The sequence below is a fragment of the Megalobrama amblycephala genome, linkage group LG9 (assembly GCF_018812025.1).
Source record: "Megalobrama amblycephala isolate DHTTF-2021 linkage group LG9, ASM1881202v1, whole genome shotgun sequence".
Lineage (NCBI taxonomy): Eukaryota > Metazoa > Chordata > Actinopteri > Cypriniformes > Xenocyprididae > Megalobrama > Megalobrama amblycephala.
In genome coordinates this window covers 19,021,266-19,041,418 of record NC_063052.1, presented here as the reverse complement: position 1 = coordinate 19,041,418, position 20,153 = coordinate 19,021,266, and the positions used below count along the sequence as shown (strand labels likewise).

The 20,153-nt window shown below is 36.9% G+C and overlaps 1 protein-coding gene and 1 long non-coding RNA gene across 3 annotated transcripts; both read left to right on the top strand.

Moving 5' to 3' along the window:
- Positions 1-139: 139 nt before the first annotated feature.
- On the top strand, positions 140-14,818 carry LOC125275228. 2 transcript variants are annotated; one of them, XM_048202001.1, is made up of 10 exons: positions 140-312; positions 406-580; positions 2,455-2,641; positions 7,657-7,815; positions 7,912-7,999; positions 8,115-8,270; positions 8,446-8,652; positions 8,761-8,929; positions 10,037-10,116; positions 11,432-14,818. In XM_048202001.1, exons 2-10 carry the CDS (start codon positions 424-426, stop codon positions 11,729-11,731), a joined length of 1,503 nt encoding a protein of 500 aa, XP_048057958.1. In that variant the 5' UTR covers positions 140-312; positions 406-423; the 3' UTR covers positions 11,732-14,818. The 2 variants fall into 2 exon arrangements, with proteins under 2 accessions (XP_048057958.1, XP_048057957.1); XM_048202000.1 differs by having other exon boundaries at positions 140-580.
- A 3,361-nt stretch (positions 14,819-18,179) lies between these two features.
- Positions 18,180-19,741, top strand: LOC125275227. The gene is made up of 3 exons (XR_007186403.1): positions 18,180-18,309; positions 18,969-19,012; positions 19,176-19,741. It is a non-coding gene; the product is annotated as an uncharacterized LOC125275227 (long non-coding RNA).
- Positions 19,742-20,153: the final 412 nt, after the last annotated feature.

The window sequence follows — 20,153 nt, the reverse complement described above, 5'->3', positions numbered from 1 at the left end:
ACTATATATTAGCTATATAAATGAAAATACTTCACCATCACTTCATGTAACGTTAGCCTATCCTGTCTGTAAAATAAAATAAATTTTATTTCCAAACATATTAATGATTCTATTAAATTAAATATATTTATAATAATTGTTCATGTTTGTTGTAGTGTAGTATAATTTCTTTTTTCAACGTTACGATTGTTGTCGCTTTAAGAATTTCCCGCTCTGCTTGATCGTCGTTCATCAAGTGTGCGCGCGCGGGCGCGGTCCTGACAGAACTTAAGAACACGATTTCGTCGAGCATTTTTTGGACACATTTTTCAGGTAAATGCGAGATAATGTTATATATTCATATTTCTTCACGTATTGTGCTATGTTGTGTTGATTTTGTCTAATTCGATGTTCCCCTGCTTAAAGCCCGCGAAAAGTAAGTTAATGCGTCATACGTCAGACTGGCCGTTGTACGACGGATTTGGGAAGCGCCTTCAAAAGTTCAGAATGGAGTTGGGAAAAATGAATACCACACAATTAATAAAGGAGCTTATGCAGTTTGGCATCGAAATCACTGATGAGGAGAGGAAAAAATTTGAGGGTGAGTATGATTATTATCACATGTTGAGATGTTTTAAGAAAATCTAACTTAGGCTTTTCTCGAGGATGACCGAAATAGACTATAAACTTTCATACCTTTGCCTCGCATACCAACTTTATTTGATAAAAACTGTGGCCGACACTATATATTGGCAGGGCTAGCCATTGTAATTAGTGGTTATCTCAGTTTTTTACATTTTGAGACTAAAAATATCCTGCCTGTGATTGCGTCATTTTGTTAGGCCGCATGAGACTTCCCCGACGCAACCCTCCGGCCATCAAACTTAAAATCAAGTGATTAATAAGTAAGGTAAAATTTACATCACAGAGGCGGTACGAATATTTATTCATTTGTTAAGCACACTTGATAATATAAAAATAATATTTGATATTAAAGCAGTTGCATTATGCAGCAGACATTATACAGCTCATTGTCTTCATGCAGTTAATTAATAAACCATCGGCTTATTATATCAGCCTTTTTCATGCTATAGTCGATATGCCGATGGTTGTGAATTGTCAAAATTGGCCAATCTCTAAAATTAAAGCAACTTTTTTTGTGTTAAAAATTTACAAAAATTATATAATGAGAATGTACAACATGAATCCCTTTTCCAAACCGTGTTTTTGTCTTATCCTGAATCATTATGGTACACTTATAATAAGTGTTTATATTCGGACTATTTCAGACCAGACTGGTAGGGCTCGCCGCAGAATATCACAGTAACTGCGTGACTCACGGAGAAAAGTAGCTCCGGCTAGAATGTTCCTCCGCAAGACGCGTGCAGTTCTGGGTCCAGTTGCACCAGCTGTGCGCAAGTTTCAACGTAGACCAGTTTTGACGTAAATGGGCACTAAGTTACAACTTAAGCACTACTAAATATTTTTGTGTTGCATCTTTAAACTTGAAGTGTAACTCTACGTATACACTAAATATTTACAGAAGCCTCCTATCAGAAGTAAAGGTTGGAATAAATAGCAGACTGACTGACCTGCATCAATAAGCTCTTGTTTTACCTGACAGACTTCATTCTTTACACATATATGATGCTGCTGACATTTACACTCTCTTACATTTTAAGAAAGAGAACATTATGTGAAAAGATTACTTTGTTAGCCACTCTTCAACACAATCCCGTTAAACAGTGCGCCGCTGTATGCATTGGTCCCATCACTCCGTGCATGTCAAATAAAATCAGTCATAATCAATAATGTCATTTCTTATGTTTTTTTGTATCAGTATTTATTTATCCTTATGGAAGCCCGTTTCCGCCACTAAAAAAAAAACAAAAACGCCACAAAAAAAAAAAAAAGATGCGACTTTTATATCTCAGAATTCTGACTTTTTATCACGCAATTGCGACTTTTTATCTCAGAATTCTGACTTTTTATCACGCAATTGCGACTTTATATCTCAGAATTCTGATTTTTTTTTCACGCAATTGCGACTTTATATTATTAACCGCTAGAGGGCCGAAAATCGCGGACAGCAGCTTTAACTTAGTGATACATTTTCCTGCAGCGCCACCAAATCAGGTGCTGGCGCCTCTGTCTGTAGAACTTAGTGGCACTGGTGCCACTGCTCTCAAATGTTAGTCTGGAGCCCTGTGTCACTGCAATTGACAAATTCAGCTGTCTGTTAGGGTTCATGTAATTTCCATGTTTTATTATTTTAATCTCTATTTTAATCTTAATTTCATTTCGGAATTTATTTGTTAGCCCTGTAAAGTATTCCCCACTGGTTACCATTTTTGAGTGTGTATTTTACCTGACAGGCAATGGTGCCGTGTTCCAGCTTCAAATATACTGGTTTAGTGCATGGTTCTAATGATGGGTAATTCAGTTGTACTTTTCATGATCTCTTTTATGTTATAGACAATGACGTAGATGGAGAGACTGTTGACATTGGGCTGACGGAGTCAATGGTTTCATTCCTCTTTGAGGGATCATTTAAGAAGCAGGCAAAATTCCACCGATTTGTCCAACAGATGAAGGAAATGGTGACATTAACGCTTGAAGCTGTGCCTGCAGAATGCCTTTTTCAGTCTTCAGCTGGAGCAAGGTTGTTGTCATTTAATATTTAATATTGTTTCATTTGTTTCAGGAAACTATTCTGAAAGTTAGGGGTTTTAGAAAATATTGTTACACGTGAATATCGCAATATTATGTTTGGCGATACTGTATCGATTCTAGGGATGTCCCGATCACGTTTTTTTGCCCTCGAGTCCGAGTCATTTGATTTTGAGTATCTACCGATACTGAGTCCCGATCCGATACTTCTATAATAGCCTACATAAAAAAGAATAAAGAAGAGCGAAAAAACGGATCCAGGAACAGTGCTTTTCAGGTTTTTCAGGTATCTAACAGTAATCAAATAGTAATTAAATATAAAATATCACTGCATATTATCTTTACTGTATAAAATAAATAAAGATGAATCATTATTGAAGTTACAAAAACTGTTCAGTCAAGAGCAGTGAGTGATTTCTTTATTTGTTGTTTGATTTAACATTAAATACAGGCAGCAGGAATAGTTTTTTTTCCCTATAAGACATGCACAATCCAGTACATATACTGTTACACATGCGCTGTCTTTCTTCACTAATATACGTTCACTTAAGACATAACCGACTATGTTTGCTAGGATACTCGCTAGGACGGGCATGTTGACATAATTTTTTGTATAAATGTGGCCGCCGAAGCGCAAGACTTGAAAGAGAACTCAGTATTTGCACGCTGACTGGAATAAGCTGGTGCGCGCTTCGGATGAGCGCACATAAATCTTCTCACAGCGCGCGAGTTCTCTTTCGCGTCTTGTTCTTGAAGGTTTAAATCAGCAAGGCTTAAATAAGTTAGTTTAAACACAGATAGCAACGTGTGCTGTTCAGGTCTCACCTGCGCTGGTGCGCTATCAACACCCGGGTGATGACAGCGTAAATGACTGGACATTACAGCAGACGGCACTCGCAGTAAACAGTTTACAAAGAATGACTGTTTTGTCCACGCTTTTTGATTATCGTTGTTGTAACGTTTTGTGCATCCATCGACTGAAACATACATTATCTGAACTCTGTCTGTTTTCCACATTGCTATTTTAAACAAACCATATTAAAGGATTAGTTCACTTTTAAATAAACTTTTGCTTATAATTTACTCACCCCCATGTCATCCAAGATGTTCATGTCTTTCTTTCTTCAGTCGAAAAGAAATTAAGGTTTTTGATGAAAACATTCCAGGATTTTTCTCCATACAATGGGCTTGAATGGGCACCAGACGGTTTCAGTGCAGCTTCAAAAGGCTTTAAACGATACCAGACGAGGAATAAGGGTCTTATCTAGCGAAACGATCAGTCATTTTTTAAAAATAATTTTTTTTTAAAGTTTTATAAACACAAATGTTGCACAATACGCAATTACGTTGAAAAGGTCACGCTTGACATAGGTGGAAGTGCAGATTCGGTGTTTACAACTTGAACGTGCAAATACTAAGTCTAACGCCATTTACAAAAAAAGGTAAAACAACAATGTCGGACAAGGAGAAGATGAGTTTTTCGCCTGCCCTACCTTTTGAACCGGAATACACAGAGGAAGAAATTAGGCAGATGGAAGAGACTGCTGCGGCGACACACACCTCTCAAGCATCGGGCAGACGAAGATCTAACGAGACGTGGTGGTGCACATATGGCAAATGCCAACCATTGCTAACAGAGGAAGAATCTAGATGCTGCCACGACTGGACCATTTCAATCCCGCCATTAGAATCAGTCGGTGAGTCCCTGTTTCCATCTCGCTGCATTACCGGACAAAATTTCCACCGTTACTGAGCAACAGCGTTTTAAGGGGGTCGCACACCGGACGCGAAGCTCAGCGTCTTTAAAAATCGAACGCATTGTTTCCTATGAGTGTCCGCACACTGGCGGCGACATTTGGTGCCTGTCCGCGGCGCCCAGGAAGTTGTTCAAAATCCTGCTGTGCCACAGAGCACCATGTACATTGTTTACATTAAATGTATATTATATTTCTCTCAAATTGTCGTTAATGTACATACTGACTTCACCCTGTGCTGCAAGATACATCAGTTTTACATTCTTAGTTTAACAGCTTGAATAAAGTCTAAAAATGTATAATAAACGTAGCCTTTTCTTTCCTTTTGCTTTGTTGTGCCATTTTTCCATGTACACTAACCTCAGTGCGAAATATTAAAGTATATGTAACGTTTCCCTGTTGATGTAAAACACTCCCATTGTGCAGTTCTTCTATCAGTAGTCGAGTCAAAATTGAGCTCGCGTGTATATAATGTGCGCGGCCGGTGTGCGACCCCCTTTAGAGATGTTTTTGTTCTGATGGAGAAGGGTATGACTGTCTGGTGGTACTGACAACACAGGATGGAAGAACCATTAGTTGTTTTACCTTTTTTTTGTAAACGGCGTGTCTCAATCAGCTCCCTAGTTCAGTAGTCAGGCCACTGATCAGGGAATCAGCCACATTCACTTTCATACTGATTCACGACCTAGGGAACTAGGGAGCTGATCGAGACGCAGGGTTAGTATTTGCACGTTCAAGTTGTAAACACCGAATCTGTACTTCCGCCTATGTCAGGCGTGACCTTTTCAACGTAATTGCGTATTACGTGATGTCACGAACGCTCATCCGAGAACAGAGCAAGGAGAACATTTGTGCTTATAAAACTTAAAGGGATAGTTCACCCAAAAATGAACATTTGATGTTTATCTGCTTACCCCCAGCGCATCCAAGATGTAGGTGTCTTTGTTTCTTCAGTAGAACACAAATGATGATTTTTAACTCCAACCGCTGCCGTCTGTCAGTGGTATAATGCAAGTCAGCAGGAACTTGGACTATAAGAGTAAATAAAACACGACAGACAAATCCAAATTAAACCCTGCAGCTCGTGACGACACATTGATGTCCTAAGACACAAAACGATCGATTTGTGTGAGAAACCGAACAGTATTTATATCATTTTTTACCTCTAATACACCACTATGTCCAACGGCATTCATCACTCGATTCGTTTGGTCTGATCGCGCTCTGACAGCGGCAGTGACGTCTCGCGCATATACTTCAATGAGAGCGAGACATCACTGCCGTTGTCAGAGCGCGATCAGACCAAACGAATCGAGTGATGAATGCCGTTGGACATAGTGGTGTATTAGAGGTAAAAAATGATATAAATACTGTTCGGTTTCTCACACAAATCGATCGTTTCGTGTCTTAGGACATCAATGTGTCATCACGAGCTGCAGGGTTTAATTTGGACTTGTCTAAGCAAGTTTTATTTACTGTTATTGTAGAAGTTCCCATCCACTAGCATTATTTGACTGACAGACAGCAACGGTTGGAGTTAAAAAATCATAATTTGTGTTCTAGTGAAGAAACAAAGTCACCTACATCTTGGATGCTCTGGGGGTAAGCAGATAAACATCAAACTTTTTTTACATTTTTAAAATGACTGATCGTTTCACTAGATAAGACCCTTATTCATCGTCTGGTATCGTTTAAAGCCTTTTGAAGCTGCACTGAAACTGTCTTTAGGACCTTGAACCGTCTGGTGCCCATTCAAGCCCATTGTATGGAGAAAAATCCTGAAATGTTTTCATCAAAAACCTTAATTTCTTTTCGACTGAAGAAAGAAGGACATGGACATCTTGGATGACATGGGGGTGAGTAAATTATAAGCAAAAGTTTATTTAAAAGTCAACTAATCCTTTAACCATCTCGAATGACGACGCATCTATTGGACCACGGTGCAAGTGCGTACTGAACCGTAAGTGGAGAACCATACGGTTCGATTTATTTATTTTTTTTTACCGAGAACTGTTGCACCCCTAATACATATATATCCGAGTCCTGATTGGGAGGTAACGTCCGATTCCGATCGAGTCTGAAACCACGTGATCGGATCTGGACATCCCTAATCGATTCCCAAAAACACTGTATCAATATTTATATATTTATTTATTTACATCCCAGATTCGTGGCTTTGTGTTCGGTTTAAACCACAGACTGTATAAAACCCAACCGCTAGATGGCAGTGTTATCTCAGAACGTAAACTGACATGGAGAATATAATTATACTGTATTAATTTAATAAAATAAAGTTGCTTGTCAGGTTTTATGCATATGGTTGTGTGTTCTTTATTCTTTTAAATTAGATCTTTCTAAAAAAAAAAAACAAGAAATATCGCAATATATCGCCCTTCTTACAATATCACAATATATCGTATTGTAACCCCTGTATCGTGAGACGTATTGTATTGCCAGATTCTTGGCAATACACAGCCCTACAGAAAGTAGGCTAAATCTCGAACCTGGGGGTTTCCTTTGCTTCCTATATTAATTTACTGTAATTCTACTAGTGCTTAATTAATTTCCTGTATCTATAGCATTAAGTATTATAGATGTTTTGAAATTTCTTCCATTTTCTTTGCCAAAAATATAAACAGAATACCCTACTTATGCAGATCAGATAACAGATGCTTTGACATGGGATACACACGGGAGCGTTTGAAATCAGGCGTCTATCAGCCTACCGGTCCACTGATCGATGCCTGCTTGTGCTTTCAAGCGCTCCCGCTTTCAAAGCATTTTCAAACACTTCCGTGTGCTTTCAAACACTCTTGTGCATTGATCATTGTAGCCAATCACAGACGCATCCGATGAGTGCGTGAGCACAATGGCCAGTCAGAGGTGTTTACGATTCCAGCTCAACAGTGCTCAAAGCATCAAATTTTTAAAATTTCAGTACCGAATTGGTATCGTGGTTGGTATTTTATCGGAGCTGATACCGAGACTGAGTATTGGATTGGCGCATCCCTATACTGATAACCTTAATCAGGTGTGTTTGATTGAGAAGATATGCAAAATGTGCAGTGTTGGTGCCCCTCAGGAATGTGATTGGGAACCACTGGCCTATACTATAACAAAGTTATTGTTATTTGTTAATGAATGTATTCATCTGTCTTTTCAGTAGTAAGAACTGGTACTTTATAGTATTTGTCATACTTTATGTATCCCTGTAACATTTCATTGCCTAATTATTTCTCTTTTTTTACCATAGCAATATAAGCCCATCAGCAGCTTATCCTGCACTTTTTGAAGTTCCTAAGTTTCCTTTTGATGTTCAGGCTAAGTTGGACCAAAAACAAAGCAAACTTGCAGCATCCGATAGGATCAAAATTATAAGAACATTGTATGAAAGCATGGCTCAGTACAGTATGTAAGTATTCCCCATTAACTGTGCCCAAGGTTTTACATTTTAATTAAATTTTAAACAAAAGTAAACGCTACACTCGTGTTTAAAATGTTTTTGCAGGTATCCGACTAATGAAGAGTATGTTCAAGTGGCTAAGGCCCTTATTCTGAGGTACCCCTTTTTAAAGGACAAAGAGGGCAATGGATATGTAAGTAGATGAGTAAATCTTAATATCCTACTCTTGGTTCTAGTCATACAGTTAATTTTGTGTAAAACCTTTTTTTCTTCTTCTTCTTTTTGCCAAAATATGTTTTTTTAAATAGCACACATGGCACATGTCTCTGAAACGCAAGTTTAAATTTGAACGGACACCTTTGGCTGATGTTGAAGAAGTGAAAAGACTTAAACAGAAGTTTGGTCATTCAAAAAAGTCTCAGGAACCTGAAAAAAGCACTTGCAAACAAATGAAAAGGCCTGTGGTGAGAGCATACATTTATAATCTTTTTACAATGGTACATGTTGCCAGTGTATTGTTCTCAAATTTATCATTATAACGAGTGACAAGACACTCGTGAAAAGGCAAACATTTTCTTTATTTTCTTGCCAAGAAGTTAGAAATAATATTCTACCTGATTGTTTTTGTCTGTGTACAAGGACATGGATGTTGCTGGAGAGGATGCTACCTCAATAGAGGGACATGTGAAAGTCCTACAGGACCAATATCGAAAGACACAGCCAGATGTTCGTATTGTTGAAGAGCGAATGAGGAGGACCTTTGCCTGGAGGCGTAAGGAGATTATTGGTGGGATGACTGTTGAAGATGCTGTCAACAAATATCCGTTCTTGAAGAGTTCATCAGGGGTAAGTGTGGAAATTATAAAAGTACACAAACCCATTAACATGTAGGACACTGAAACTGTATAAAAAATCCTGACTTTCTTATGTTTGTGTCTTTTTAAAAAATTTCAGCTTTATCAAGAAATTGGTTTCCTGTACAAGTCTGTTAATCTTTGCCGGCACTTTCAAGAAAGCTTTGGAAACATTGCATCCAGTGTGCTACAACTTGCTTGCGGGAAATCTCTTTTAGCAAAGCCGCTCATAGAAGCTAGAGAAGAATCTCTCGTTGAAGACCATAATGGTAATTGAGGTTTTTTTTAATCTTATCCTATTTATTAAAGGGCTAGTTCACCCTAAACTGAGAATTCTGTCATTAATTACTCATCCAAACCTACAAGACTTTTGTTCATCTTTGTAACACAAATGAAGATATTTTTAATGAAATCTGACAGCTTTCTGCCCCACCATTGATGGCTACGCACCACTTTCAAGGCCCAGTCAGGTTGTATATCATGTCAGTATCAATGGCTCAATACGAGAGGCAACGCAAAATGCAAAGACATGTGAAATAAAACGTCATCACAGGTGTTGCGTGCAAACGTGTGTATGGTGTTGGTTACATGGATGTTAGGATAACTATTAAAGAGTTCACATGTTCACTTTTCTTGATTTGTTTATAGCTATTATCTGTTAAATGCTTCAGTTTGCTTTCATATTATAATAATATAATAGTAAAACAAATTGAAGCAAACTGATATAATATAATATCGGTTATAACTTTAAATAGTTATAACCGATATAATGTTTTAATAGGCCTACTTCAATTATCTTTAAATTTTATTATATTATATTGTAAGCCTAATAAAGCCTTGCCATTAAAAAGTTTGAAACCCCCTGATATAGAAAAATCGTGGAAATTCAACAAACATTTAATGTTGATGGTTTAATGCTGTCTATTGCTAATAATTGACTAGCCTATACAAAACACATTAAAGTTGTCCCAAACCATCTCAGTGTAACTGCTCATATTATTATTATAAAGAATTAAACTGTCCTGCGGAAGATTTTTTAAAATAGAATTTCTTAGTAAAGACTAGTTAACACAGCACTGTAAAAAAAAAAAAAAAAAAGAAATAAGTCACCTAACATGCTTAATTTAGTGACTGAACTGATTGTTTTCGAAAATGATTTAATATATCACTAAGTTACATCAGGGGTCAAATAAAATAGAAATGGCACATTATTTAAAAGTTACAATTACATGATGAAACCATTTTTTTGTGTGTTTACGTACACTGTACAAGTTCAGGTGGTCAAAAATGTCCGCTCAATAGAGAAAAGTTTTGCTCAGCAAGAAAAAAAATTAGAGGGAACATTGGTCAGTATCATGTGTTTTCTTTTGTTTCAGGAATTGATTTCAAAGCAGCACTTCTCATGTTGCCAGTCTTGTTCAGAGAAAAGCTTGAACACTTCATTGTGCTTGGGGAGGTATGTGCATGTTTCTCTGTCTATAACTTGAATGTCTATATGTCTAAAAATGCATTTTATAATTCTTAAAACATTTACTGAATAATAATCATCTTACTCTTAATGCAGATTAGTTAAATTGTTCCCTGATATCTACATAGTGTATGTGGCTTATTTAAGGGCAAAAAATGTCCAGATATGGTTTTACAGGTCCATTTACAACCCTAGAAATTGTCCCTAGAATGAAATGGGCTGATATTGCCTTATTTGGAAGGGTCATGAATAGTAATGTGGAGCTCTGCTCTGATTGGCTGTTTCATTGCATAGTCAGTTGCGGCATGAGAGATTAGGCATTGATCCAACCTTATATGTTTGAGCCTGTTTCAGTAAAAATGTACTTGTTTAAAGCTAAAATCTGTGGTTTATTTATAAAGAGAGCACCTATTTGAAATTTTGATCTGCAGTTTTTGGAGTTGCGAGATCCAGTCGGCCACTGGGCGCTCAGCGCTCATTAAGCCTGGCTAGAGCAGCCTATTCTCGGCTAGTCCTTCTGACGTCTGCCGCTGGCTCTGATGTTTCTGTAGTGGTTGAACATGAGTTATAATCAGTCTTGTGCATATCTATCGCGGCGATCTTTGGCCTCATGGATCTATCAATTGTTCCTTGGCTATTTGTTTTGGCTGAGGGTAAAGTGAAGTTATTTCTTTGATCATTAAAACTTAACGAAACGAGAGTTGTGTTTTATGTCATATTTAATTTTATTACAGTGAAGATAATCATATATGCACACTTATTGCGTGAACCACTTATTAATAGGCTTAATATTTTTTTAAATGTAAACGAAAAGAGGCAGGGTTGTTTTATTTCGTTTTATTTTATATGAAGTGAAGATAATCAATGTACGCGTTGCCTGAACAACATTTGTGTGGCTATTAATAGGTTTACATACATACAGAGATAACCAGAGTAGCCAGAGCGAGCTGAGTGACGCTGTAAGAATGCTGCTGTTTTCCGTCTGCAGAATCACCAGACTTCCTCTGGAGTTCGTTCTCCTGATTCGAACTTGGCAAGTCATTGGCTGGTATATGCAAATGCTAGGGGCGTACATTCCGGTGGTTGCGTTACAGTCGGTGTTATGTTGAGATTCGCCTATTTTTCCGTGGTGTTTTTCATGCACAAGATTTACATATGAAAGGAGGAAGCAATAGTGTTTGAGACTCACGGTATTTGCCAAGGTGCCAAGGTTAATTCAATTTTTCATTCTAGGGCACATTTAACCTGTATGATCATAAAATTTGACTGATATAAAATCTTATTTGTGCTTTTGTCTTTTTAGAGTGACCCATCTTCACCATATCCAACTGTTCAAGTACAGGAAACCACTGACTGGAAAACTGTGCTTACAAGAAGAGTCACTGCTGTCATCAGAGTTGATGGGATAGAGATCTGCCGGGCTAGCGGTGTGGACGAAGGGGTTCTTTCTGCATTCTGTGCCTATTTCGTCTTCAATTTGACATATCCACCTCACTTGAAGAACACTCTGGTGTTTCTTCAGCGGTATGTTTTGAAACTTACTGTGGATAGTGACAAGCCTCTACCTACTCCAGTTACCAGAGTAATCAACCTTTTACAGTAACATCTGCAAAAATGCCTCGCCCGTTCTGTTGTCCTAAATGCTCTCGGAGAACATTCACAATTGTCAAATTAATCCAGCACATTGGTCTCATTCATGCACATGAGGCAAATTTTTCAATAACTTGTGGTCTTAATGACTGTCAGAGAACATTTTCAAAGTACGAGTCCTTTAGATGTCACGTTTACCGAAAGCATAAACATACGGTGTTACAACAGACTATGACTGATGATCCTCTTCCTTTCTTTGAGGATGTTGAGGAAGAATGTCCTAATGATAGTGTTGTACTGTCTGCCCCCCCTCCAAACATGAAGGAGCTGTTTCAGCAATTTAGAGAGAACCTATGTGCCTTTGTTCTGAAATGCAGAGAAAAAAATCACCTGCCTCAGTCAGTGCAGCAAGAAATTTTAGATGATGTAAATTTCTTATTTAGTTTTTTCAAAGAAAACTATGACTCATTTCTTGCATATCATCTAAAAGAAAATGGATTTGATCTTGCTGCATCCCCAGAACTTCAAGAAGTGCTACAGTCCCCTGACTTTTTTTCAGAGGCCTCGAGACTTGTTAGGTCTCCACACATGTTCAAAGAGTATTGCAAATCAAAATTTGAGTTGACTGAGCCTGTGCAGTATACACTAAGAGACACGTATGGTAATAAGACTGGAAGTTACTCGTACATTCCTATATGTGAGGTATTGAGAAAATACTGTTCCCATGAGGACATCTGGGACCAGATACAAACTGAGTTGAACACTGAAAAAGATGAACTTGTTCTAAAAGATTATCGAGATGGACTTCATTTCAAAAACCACAAATTCTTTGCAAATAACCCACAAGCTCTGAGACTGCATCTTTATGAAGACGAGTTTGAGGTGTGTAATCCTCTGGGTTCAAAACGTAACAAACACAAACTGTGTGCATTTTACTATACAATTGGAAATATAGGTACAAAGTATTGTTCTCAGTTAAAACATATTCATTTAGCTTTACTTGCTCGCTATAGCCTTGTGAAACAATTTGGATTAGATGAAATTTTGAAGCCATTGATAGATGATCTTAAAAAGCTTTCATCAGAAGGAATTAATGTACTTGTTGATGGTGTGGAAAAAAATGTTCGTGCAGCTGTTGCAGTTGTATCTGCTGATAACCTTTCCTCTCACTTAATAGGTGGATTCAGCATGTCATTTAATGTTGGTAGAATTTGTAGATACTGCATGGCCACTCATGGCAACATTAAGAGATGTTTTAATGAATCTGACTTTGTTTTAAGAACTACTGATGTCCACAGATACCACTTGGAGTGTGTAAAGGAAAATCCTGACACGAAAGCCATTTATGGTGTTACCAGAGACTGTCCTTTTGACAAACTGGACTACTTTGATGTCACTACCTCACTTCCTCCGGATGTGATGCATGACTTTTTAGAAGGTGTAGTTCCTCTAGTGTTGCGCCTTGTTTTAAGTAAAGCTCACAGAGAAAAAGTCATAACCATACAAGAGTTTAACGAGGAGCTGAGGAAACTTACTTTTGGACAGAATGATAAAAAAAACAAGCCTGTTCCTCTTTCTGAAAAACTTCTACACAACTTGAATGTAGTAGGGTCTGCCACTGTTTATTTCGCCTACTGCCCTTTTTGGTAGCACACAGAATCCCAGAGGGCTGTAGCTATTGGCATGTCTACTTACTTTGTCGTGAAATTTCTGACATTATAATGGCACCAGTTGTAAAAAAAGAATGGCTTCCCACTCTTGATCTCTTAGTTTCTGAGTTTTTGTCATGTACAGTTAAAGAGTTTGGTGATGTTCTTACGCCAAAATGTCATTATTTAATCCATTACTCTCGTTTGATGCGATGCTATGGGCCTTTGCGTTCTTTATGGTGTTTAAGGTTTGAAGGCAAACATCAATATTTCAAACAGGTCGCTAGCGCTTGTAAAAATTTCATTAACATTTCATCCACTTTAAGTAACCGACATCAGCATAGACAATGTTGGGAATTGTCTTCTGTTAATATGTTGGGGGAATATGAGAAAGTTGCTGGATGTTGTGTGAACACACCCTTTCAGTCTTTACCTTCAGCTCTCCAGCATTCAATAAGTGTGAACAAGAAGTACAGCCATGTCAATTTTGAAGGCAAACAGCTTCAACGAGTAACAGAAGTAGAGATTAATGATGTCAAATATTGTGTTAAAGATGTGTTTACTGTGGGTCACCTCCATGCAGAAGAAGTTCCGTTATTTTTTCAGATTAAGTACATTCTTAACATGGACACAGACTGGTTATTGTGTGGCAAGCTGTTAATACCTGAATCTTTTTGTCGTCATTATTATTCATACTGTGTGAAATATGAAAATGAATGGACTGTCCTTTCACCAGGTGAGGAGGTTGATTACCAGGCACTAGATGCCTACAGTGTTGATGACAAATTATTTATTAGCAGTAGGTATTCTTGCTGAAAATGCCCTTTGCTATTAACTTCAATGTGCAGCACATGACATATAGCCTAATAATTAGCTATATATCAGTTCTTGTATTTTTTTCTGATTTGATTTGTAAGGATTCTAGTGTAAAGACAATTTCTTGTATTCCTGTTAATTTTATTGAAAAGGTTGCTGTTTTAAAACTGTTTTATATCTCTGTTTATATTTAATGTCTGATGAGCTTTTATGTGCTATGAACTTGTCTATTTTTGCACCTGCTGTTGTGGTATGATGCAATACATTTCAAGTAATTCTATTCAAGTAGGTATTCTTGCTGAAATGCCCTTTGCTATTAACTTCAATGTGCAGCACATGAAATAGGCTGATAATTAGCTGTATATCAGTTCTTGGATTTTTTTCTGATTTGATTAAGGATTCTACAGTAAAGACAATTTCTTGTATTCCTGTTAATTTTGCTTGAAGAGGTTGCTGTTTTAAAACTCTTTTATATCTGTTTATATTTAAGTAATGTCTGATGAGCTTTTATGTGCTATGAACTTGTCTATTCTTGCACCTGCTGTTGTGGTATGATGCAGTACATTTCAAGTAATTCTCTTTGTAATAGAAAGTTTATAAATAAAATTGCATCTGTAAAATCTGCATGTCTGTAAGCCAGTTTAAGATATTTTTTTCGCCCACATAGGATCAAAACTGCTTTCATTGGGGTATACCCTGGGAATCCTTTTAATAAGGTACAATTTTGTGATCTTTTCAGAATGCACAATTGTACCTTGGTGTACAAAATTGTTCCTTATATGGTACAAAGCTAGAAGGTACAATTCTGTACCTTGCTTTAAAGGTACAAAACTGTACCTTTGAGGGTACCACCCCAGTGATGGCCACTTGTACCCTAAAAGGTACACTTTTGTACCTTTTTTCTGACAGTGTGGGGTACAAAATTGTTCCTTAAATGGTACAAAGCTAGAAGGTACAATTCTGTACCTTGCTTTAAAGGTACAAAAAGGTACCTTTGAGGGTACCACCCCAGTGACGGCCACTTGTACCCTAAAAGGTACAGTTTTGTACTTTTTTTTTTCTGACAGTGTACATGCATACAGTTTACCAAGAGAGAGAGAGAGAGAGAGAGAGAGAGCTAAAGCAGAGTACAGGAAGCAAGAGGTTACAGCATTGTTGGACATTTCAGCAGATCAACAGCCTTGAGCAAACCATCAGTGTAGTTTTAACAGCACTGTTAAAAATAAATGTAAATTTACAGGTAATGGTCTGTATTTTTTTACAGATTTTTCCTGTTTTGTCATTATACACTGAAATGCATGTTGTTTTACAGATATTTGCTGTAATTTAATTTTCCACTATTAAATTTACAGGAAATTGCATGTATTTTAGTATTACATTAAATTTCTGTTTTTTTTAAAGAAATGTTCTGTATTTTTACAGAAAAATTTGTACATTTACATAAAATGTTGATTAATATTTTACAGATTTTTTCTGTAAAAATAGAAAAAAGGGAACAAATGTAGAACTACAGAAATCAACAGCCATTCAACATGTTTTTTCCTCTTCCATTTAAGATAATGTGTTGGTGAAAGTTAGTTTTTTAAGGTTCAATTATAGTATTGGTACATACGGTGTGTAGGCCTTCTATATATTATGCATTGTTTATTTTACTAATATTTTAACCTCAACTTGCACATATGCTTATTTTGAAACTGCTGATTGGCCTTGACTTATTCTCCTCTAAATTTCCTGAACACATCTATTATTGATATGTACATTTTATGTTTTTCCAAATCGAGCTGCAAATGCGTAGCTTGGTTTGTGTGTGTGTGTGTGTGTGTGCGCGCGCGCGCGACGCAGATTCAAATTTGCCGCCGATTACTTTTCCGTTAGTCCCGCCCACAACAGTTCCCAGTCAGGGGTGAGTTTCCCGAAAGCATCGTTGGTAAACCATGGTCGTAAGTCCCATTGAACTCTATTGGTAACGACGGAACTTGCGACCATAGTTCGCTTTGGGAAACGCACCCCAGAGCCGTACAGTGATGGAAGGGCGAGCGTCGCGGGTAATTTGAATGTATTTCAGGGCAGGCTATGCTTTTGGGTCGTGAGATTAACAGTAGTGTAAAGCAATCGTAAAGAGCAGTCGTCGTGGGCAGGAGAATTTATTTGAACCAAGGTTATTATAGTTTTGCATTTTTCATTAGTTTTTATTTTTATTTCGTTTTGACTTTTTGTTTTCAAATTCAGTTTAGTTTTAATTAGTTTTTAAAGTGGGTTTGCTAGTTTAGTTTAGTTTTTATTTTTTGAAAATGCTTAGTTTTAGTTTAGTTTTTATTAGTTTTAGTGTTAGTTTTAGTCTTTTTTTGTAATTTGGGTTATTTGTCAGGGGCAAGATTCAAAAAGGTCAGAAAAAGTATTGTGTAATAATAACTCAACAAAAACATCATACAATTTTAGAAAATATTCATTCAAAAATAAAACCAGTACATAAAATGTACATATGGGCACAAATATGTAAACAGTCTCAACACTCCGCAGTAAGTGCAAAATGTGTAAGTGATGTGTGCCAGAAAAAAACCTAAAGAGCCAACAGACTAAAGAAGACATACATGAACCGCATGTAGCCTATTCAACCCATTTTTAAGCCACAACAAGACATTTCTGTCAGATTGTCAGGGAGCTCAATCTGAGAAAAGAACATGACAAACAACAAAAAAACAAAAAAAAACTTTAAATACAGCTTTTCAATTTTTTTTAGTGTGTGTGTGAGACACCTTCACAAAATTGCCAAAAAAATCTACCAAAAATCTACACATCTTCTATACAGAATTCACACCCTATACAAATACCACAGCTGTACAATTTACAATAGCCTACTCGTCTGGATTGAAGCAGCAAACATTCAGTGTAAAGGCCAATTCACACCGCACTGACAAACGCCAACAAACTCGTCTGTTGGAGTTTGTTGGATCGGTGTGATACCCCTGTTGGCGTTGGTCTGATTCGGTTTTCACCAGACTGAACATGTTTAATCGGCGTTAGTTTGGTAGTCTGAGCATCCAACAAACGGCAACCAACTCTGACGTAATCTGACCTGACTACGAACCGTTGCCATGACGATGAGGCAAGTCCACTGCAAAGACAGCTGTTTGATCGCGCCCGCGCCTCACGCACACACAACAAAGCAACGGAAATGTGACATCGCAGCTTGTTCGTTATAAAAAATAAAATACAGTTAAAAAAAAAATGAAAACATACAAAAGGTACAATAGTCCATAGTGCAATCCGTGCCATTCAGCAAGAGCACGTTAAGAGAGATAAGTTAACGTTAACCACCATGAGCAACGCAGGTTTACTCTGTAAACTTGATTTTTTTCTCACAGTAATTTTAATTTTGGGTGAACTATGCAAACACATTTGGATTGAAGCAGCAAATATTCAGTGTAAGAGTAAACAAATGACATTATTTAATATTTGAATCACAGCTTATATAGTGTTTTGACATCGACAACCCAAGTGCATTTTACCTCAAACTTGCGTCTAGTTAACGTGCTGCAGTTGCAATCGCTTCTCGCGTCGACATTAACACGCTGACAAAGTTATATTCAGAATTAAAAATATTTTTATACCACTTTTTAATGTGTGTTCGTGTAAAGGTGTTCACGAGATACCAACCTTTAGCGAACTTGCTTTCAAAGTCGAACACTCGTTCTCATGGAGACGCGGTGTGCACTGACGGGAGGGGCTGTGTGTGTGTGCGCGCGCGCTGTATGTGAAAGACGCAGGGAAAGAAAATGCAGCTAAACGTTATTTGCTCTATGAAAGACATTGATAAAGACGAAAACTAAGGACATTTAATCTATAATTTTATTTTATTTTAGTTAGTTTTGCCAAACACACATTACAGTTTTAGTTAGTTATCGTTTTTTTGTAATGCCTCGTTTTTATTTTATTTCAGTTAACGACAATGTTTTTTCCCACCTAGTTTTCGTTTTTTCGTTCGTTTTCGTTAACGATTATAACCTTGATTTGAACACATCCGTCTGTCCATTCTTCGGAACAGTGTGAGGAAAAACGAAAAACTAACACGTCCTTTCAGCGAGAAGACCACAGCGGACATCATACCAACCGATCACTGGCTGAGGTAAGAGTTAAATTCTACATGTGTGTGATATTTTATATTGTGTGGCTACACATTTATATTGTTTATAGTTTTGAAAAAGCTAATGTTAGTATATCTAAACGGTGTTCAGACACATAACGTAAGGTAACTGCCTTTGAAAGCAAAACTGCAGCAGGTATCTTTCAATTTTCCATCTGTTTTAAACCAAGAAAGATTAGTTATTTATAAAGTCCATTCAAGTGTTTATATCTTCGTTTAGATGTGATAGTACCGCCATTTTTTAAATCTCTTTTGATACACTGAACGATTAATGTGGCTAACTGCCACTCTGCAGCCTGTACAACTCATACTATACGTTAGGTCTAAGTTATATGTTACATGAAAGCAGATGAGAGTACAATATGAACAACATTATAAATTAAATATTCTGAGCGCATCTGCTTTAAAACACGAGTAGTATGCATATATTAGTGTTATAATAAATACTAATAATAGAAGAAAAAAAAAATTACATGACCTGAGTAAATTGTCAGTACTGAATCATAAGATACATTGGATAGTTCGATATAAAAATTCCAGATCAAAGAAGGTTGAGGATTTGCATTGTCTCAGTAAAACATATGCTGGCATGTTTGAATTAATGTACTAGCCAACTAATTTTTATTTCTTTATGATTTCAGGTCATGTGGAAAGACTGGAGATCTACAGCAGCATTGCAGTCCAGGTGTGGAAAGTGTACTATTCTTATACAACAGATTCTTTGTTTACATCTTTTCATGCTGCTGTTCTGTACAGTATTTTTTGTTGTAATTGTAACTAGAATCATTCAGAAACATGGCTTTTCCTATCACTGCTATCCTGACACACATCTCTACTTTTCATTCCAGCCAGATGATCAACCAGTAGCTGCTCGCATCTTAGCCTGCTTGATGGAAATTTCCGACTTTCACCTGGATGACATTTACCTTCAACTCCACCTTGCCAAGACAGAAGTTCTCGTGGTTTCAGCCACCCATCCTTTGTGTTATAATCAATCAGTTAAACTTCACAGACTACAGTGCTGGAACTGCCTGATCTTGAAGATATGCCCAGTACAACATTGGGAAGACCAGGCCATTCCTATCGGAAAATGCTACACAACAGAGCAACAACTGGCTCTCAAATACGCCCTCCAGAAGCTTGTGGTGCCATCCCAAAGGAGCACAAACACACTTTAACTGACCTTTACCTGGACTGTCCCATGCTGGTGGAATAACCTGAATAACTCAAACCATTTTCAAGAGACTGCTAAAGATGCATTTTTTGTGTGTGAACAATTGTCCTGATGATACTATCTGATTAACTGAAAAAAATAATTTCTATGCATACTGTGCTAGACTAACTGGAAATTGTCATTGTACTTATTGTTGCATCCATTCCCAGATGAAAAAAAATACATTTCTATAATGTACTTAAAGTGCTCTTTTTTCGTGCACTAATTTTGTACTTAATATACTAAAAATTCTTCTTTAGTACTTCTTAAGATAATCTTGAGAACATCTAAGTGTACTCAACTGTGCTATTTTGAGACAGCATGAAATATGAACTAAAATGTGCTTTTAATATACTATCTCTGTATTTAAAAAATATATTTAATTACCACTTGTAGTACACTATGGATTCAAATGTACTATAAGTGGTATCTAAATAATTTTTTTTAAATGCAGAGATAGTATATTAAAAGAACATTTTAGTTCATATTTCATGGTGTCTCAAAATAGCACAGTTGAGTACACTTACATGTTCTCAAGATTATCTTAAGAAGTATTAAAGAAGAATTTTTAGTATATTAAGTACAAAATTAGTGCACGAAAAAAGAGCACTTT

Excerpts from the sequence above, each read along its gene's own strand:
- LOC125275228 (XM_048202000.1), top strand. The coding sequence starts at position 388 with ATGTTCCCCTGCTTAAAGCCCGCGAAAAGTAAGTTAATGCGTCATACG. Across the intron at positions 2,642-7,656 it reads CAGTCTTCAGCTGGAGCAAG|CAATATAAGCCCATCAGCAG; the intron begins GTTGTTGTCATT and ends TTTTTACCATAG. Across the intron at positions 8,000-8,114 it reads ACAAAGAGGGCAATGGATAT|CACACATGGCACATGTCTCT; the intron begins GTAAGTAGATGA and ends TTTTTTAAATAG.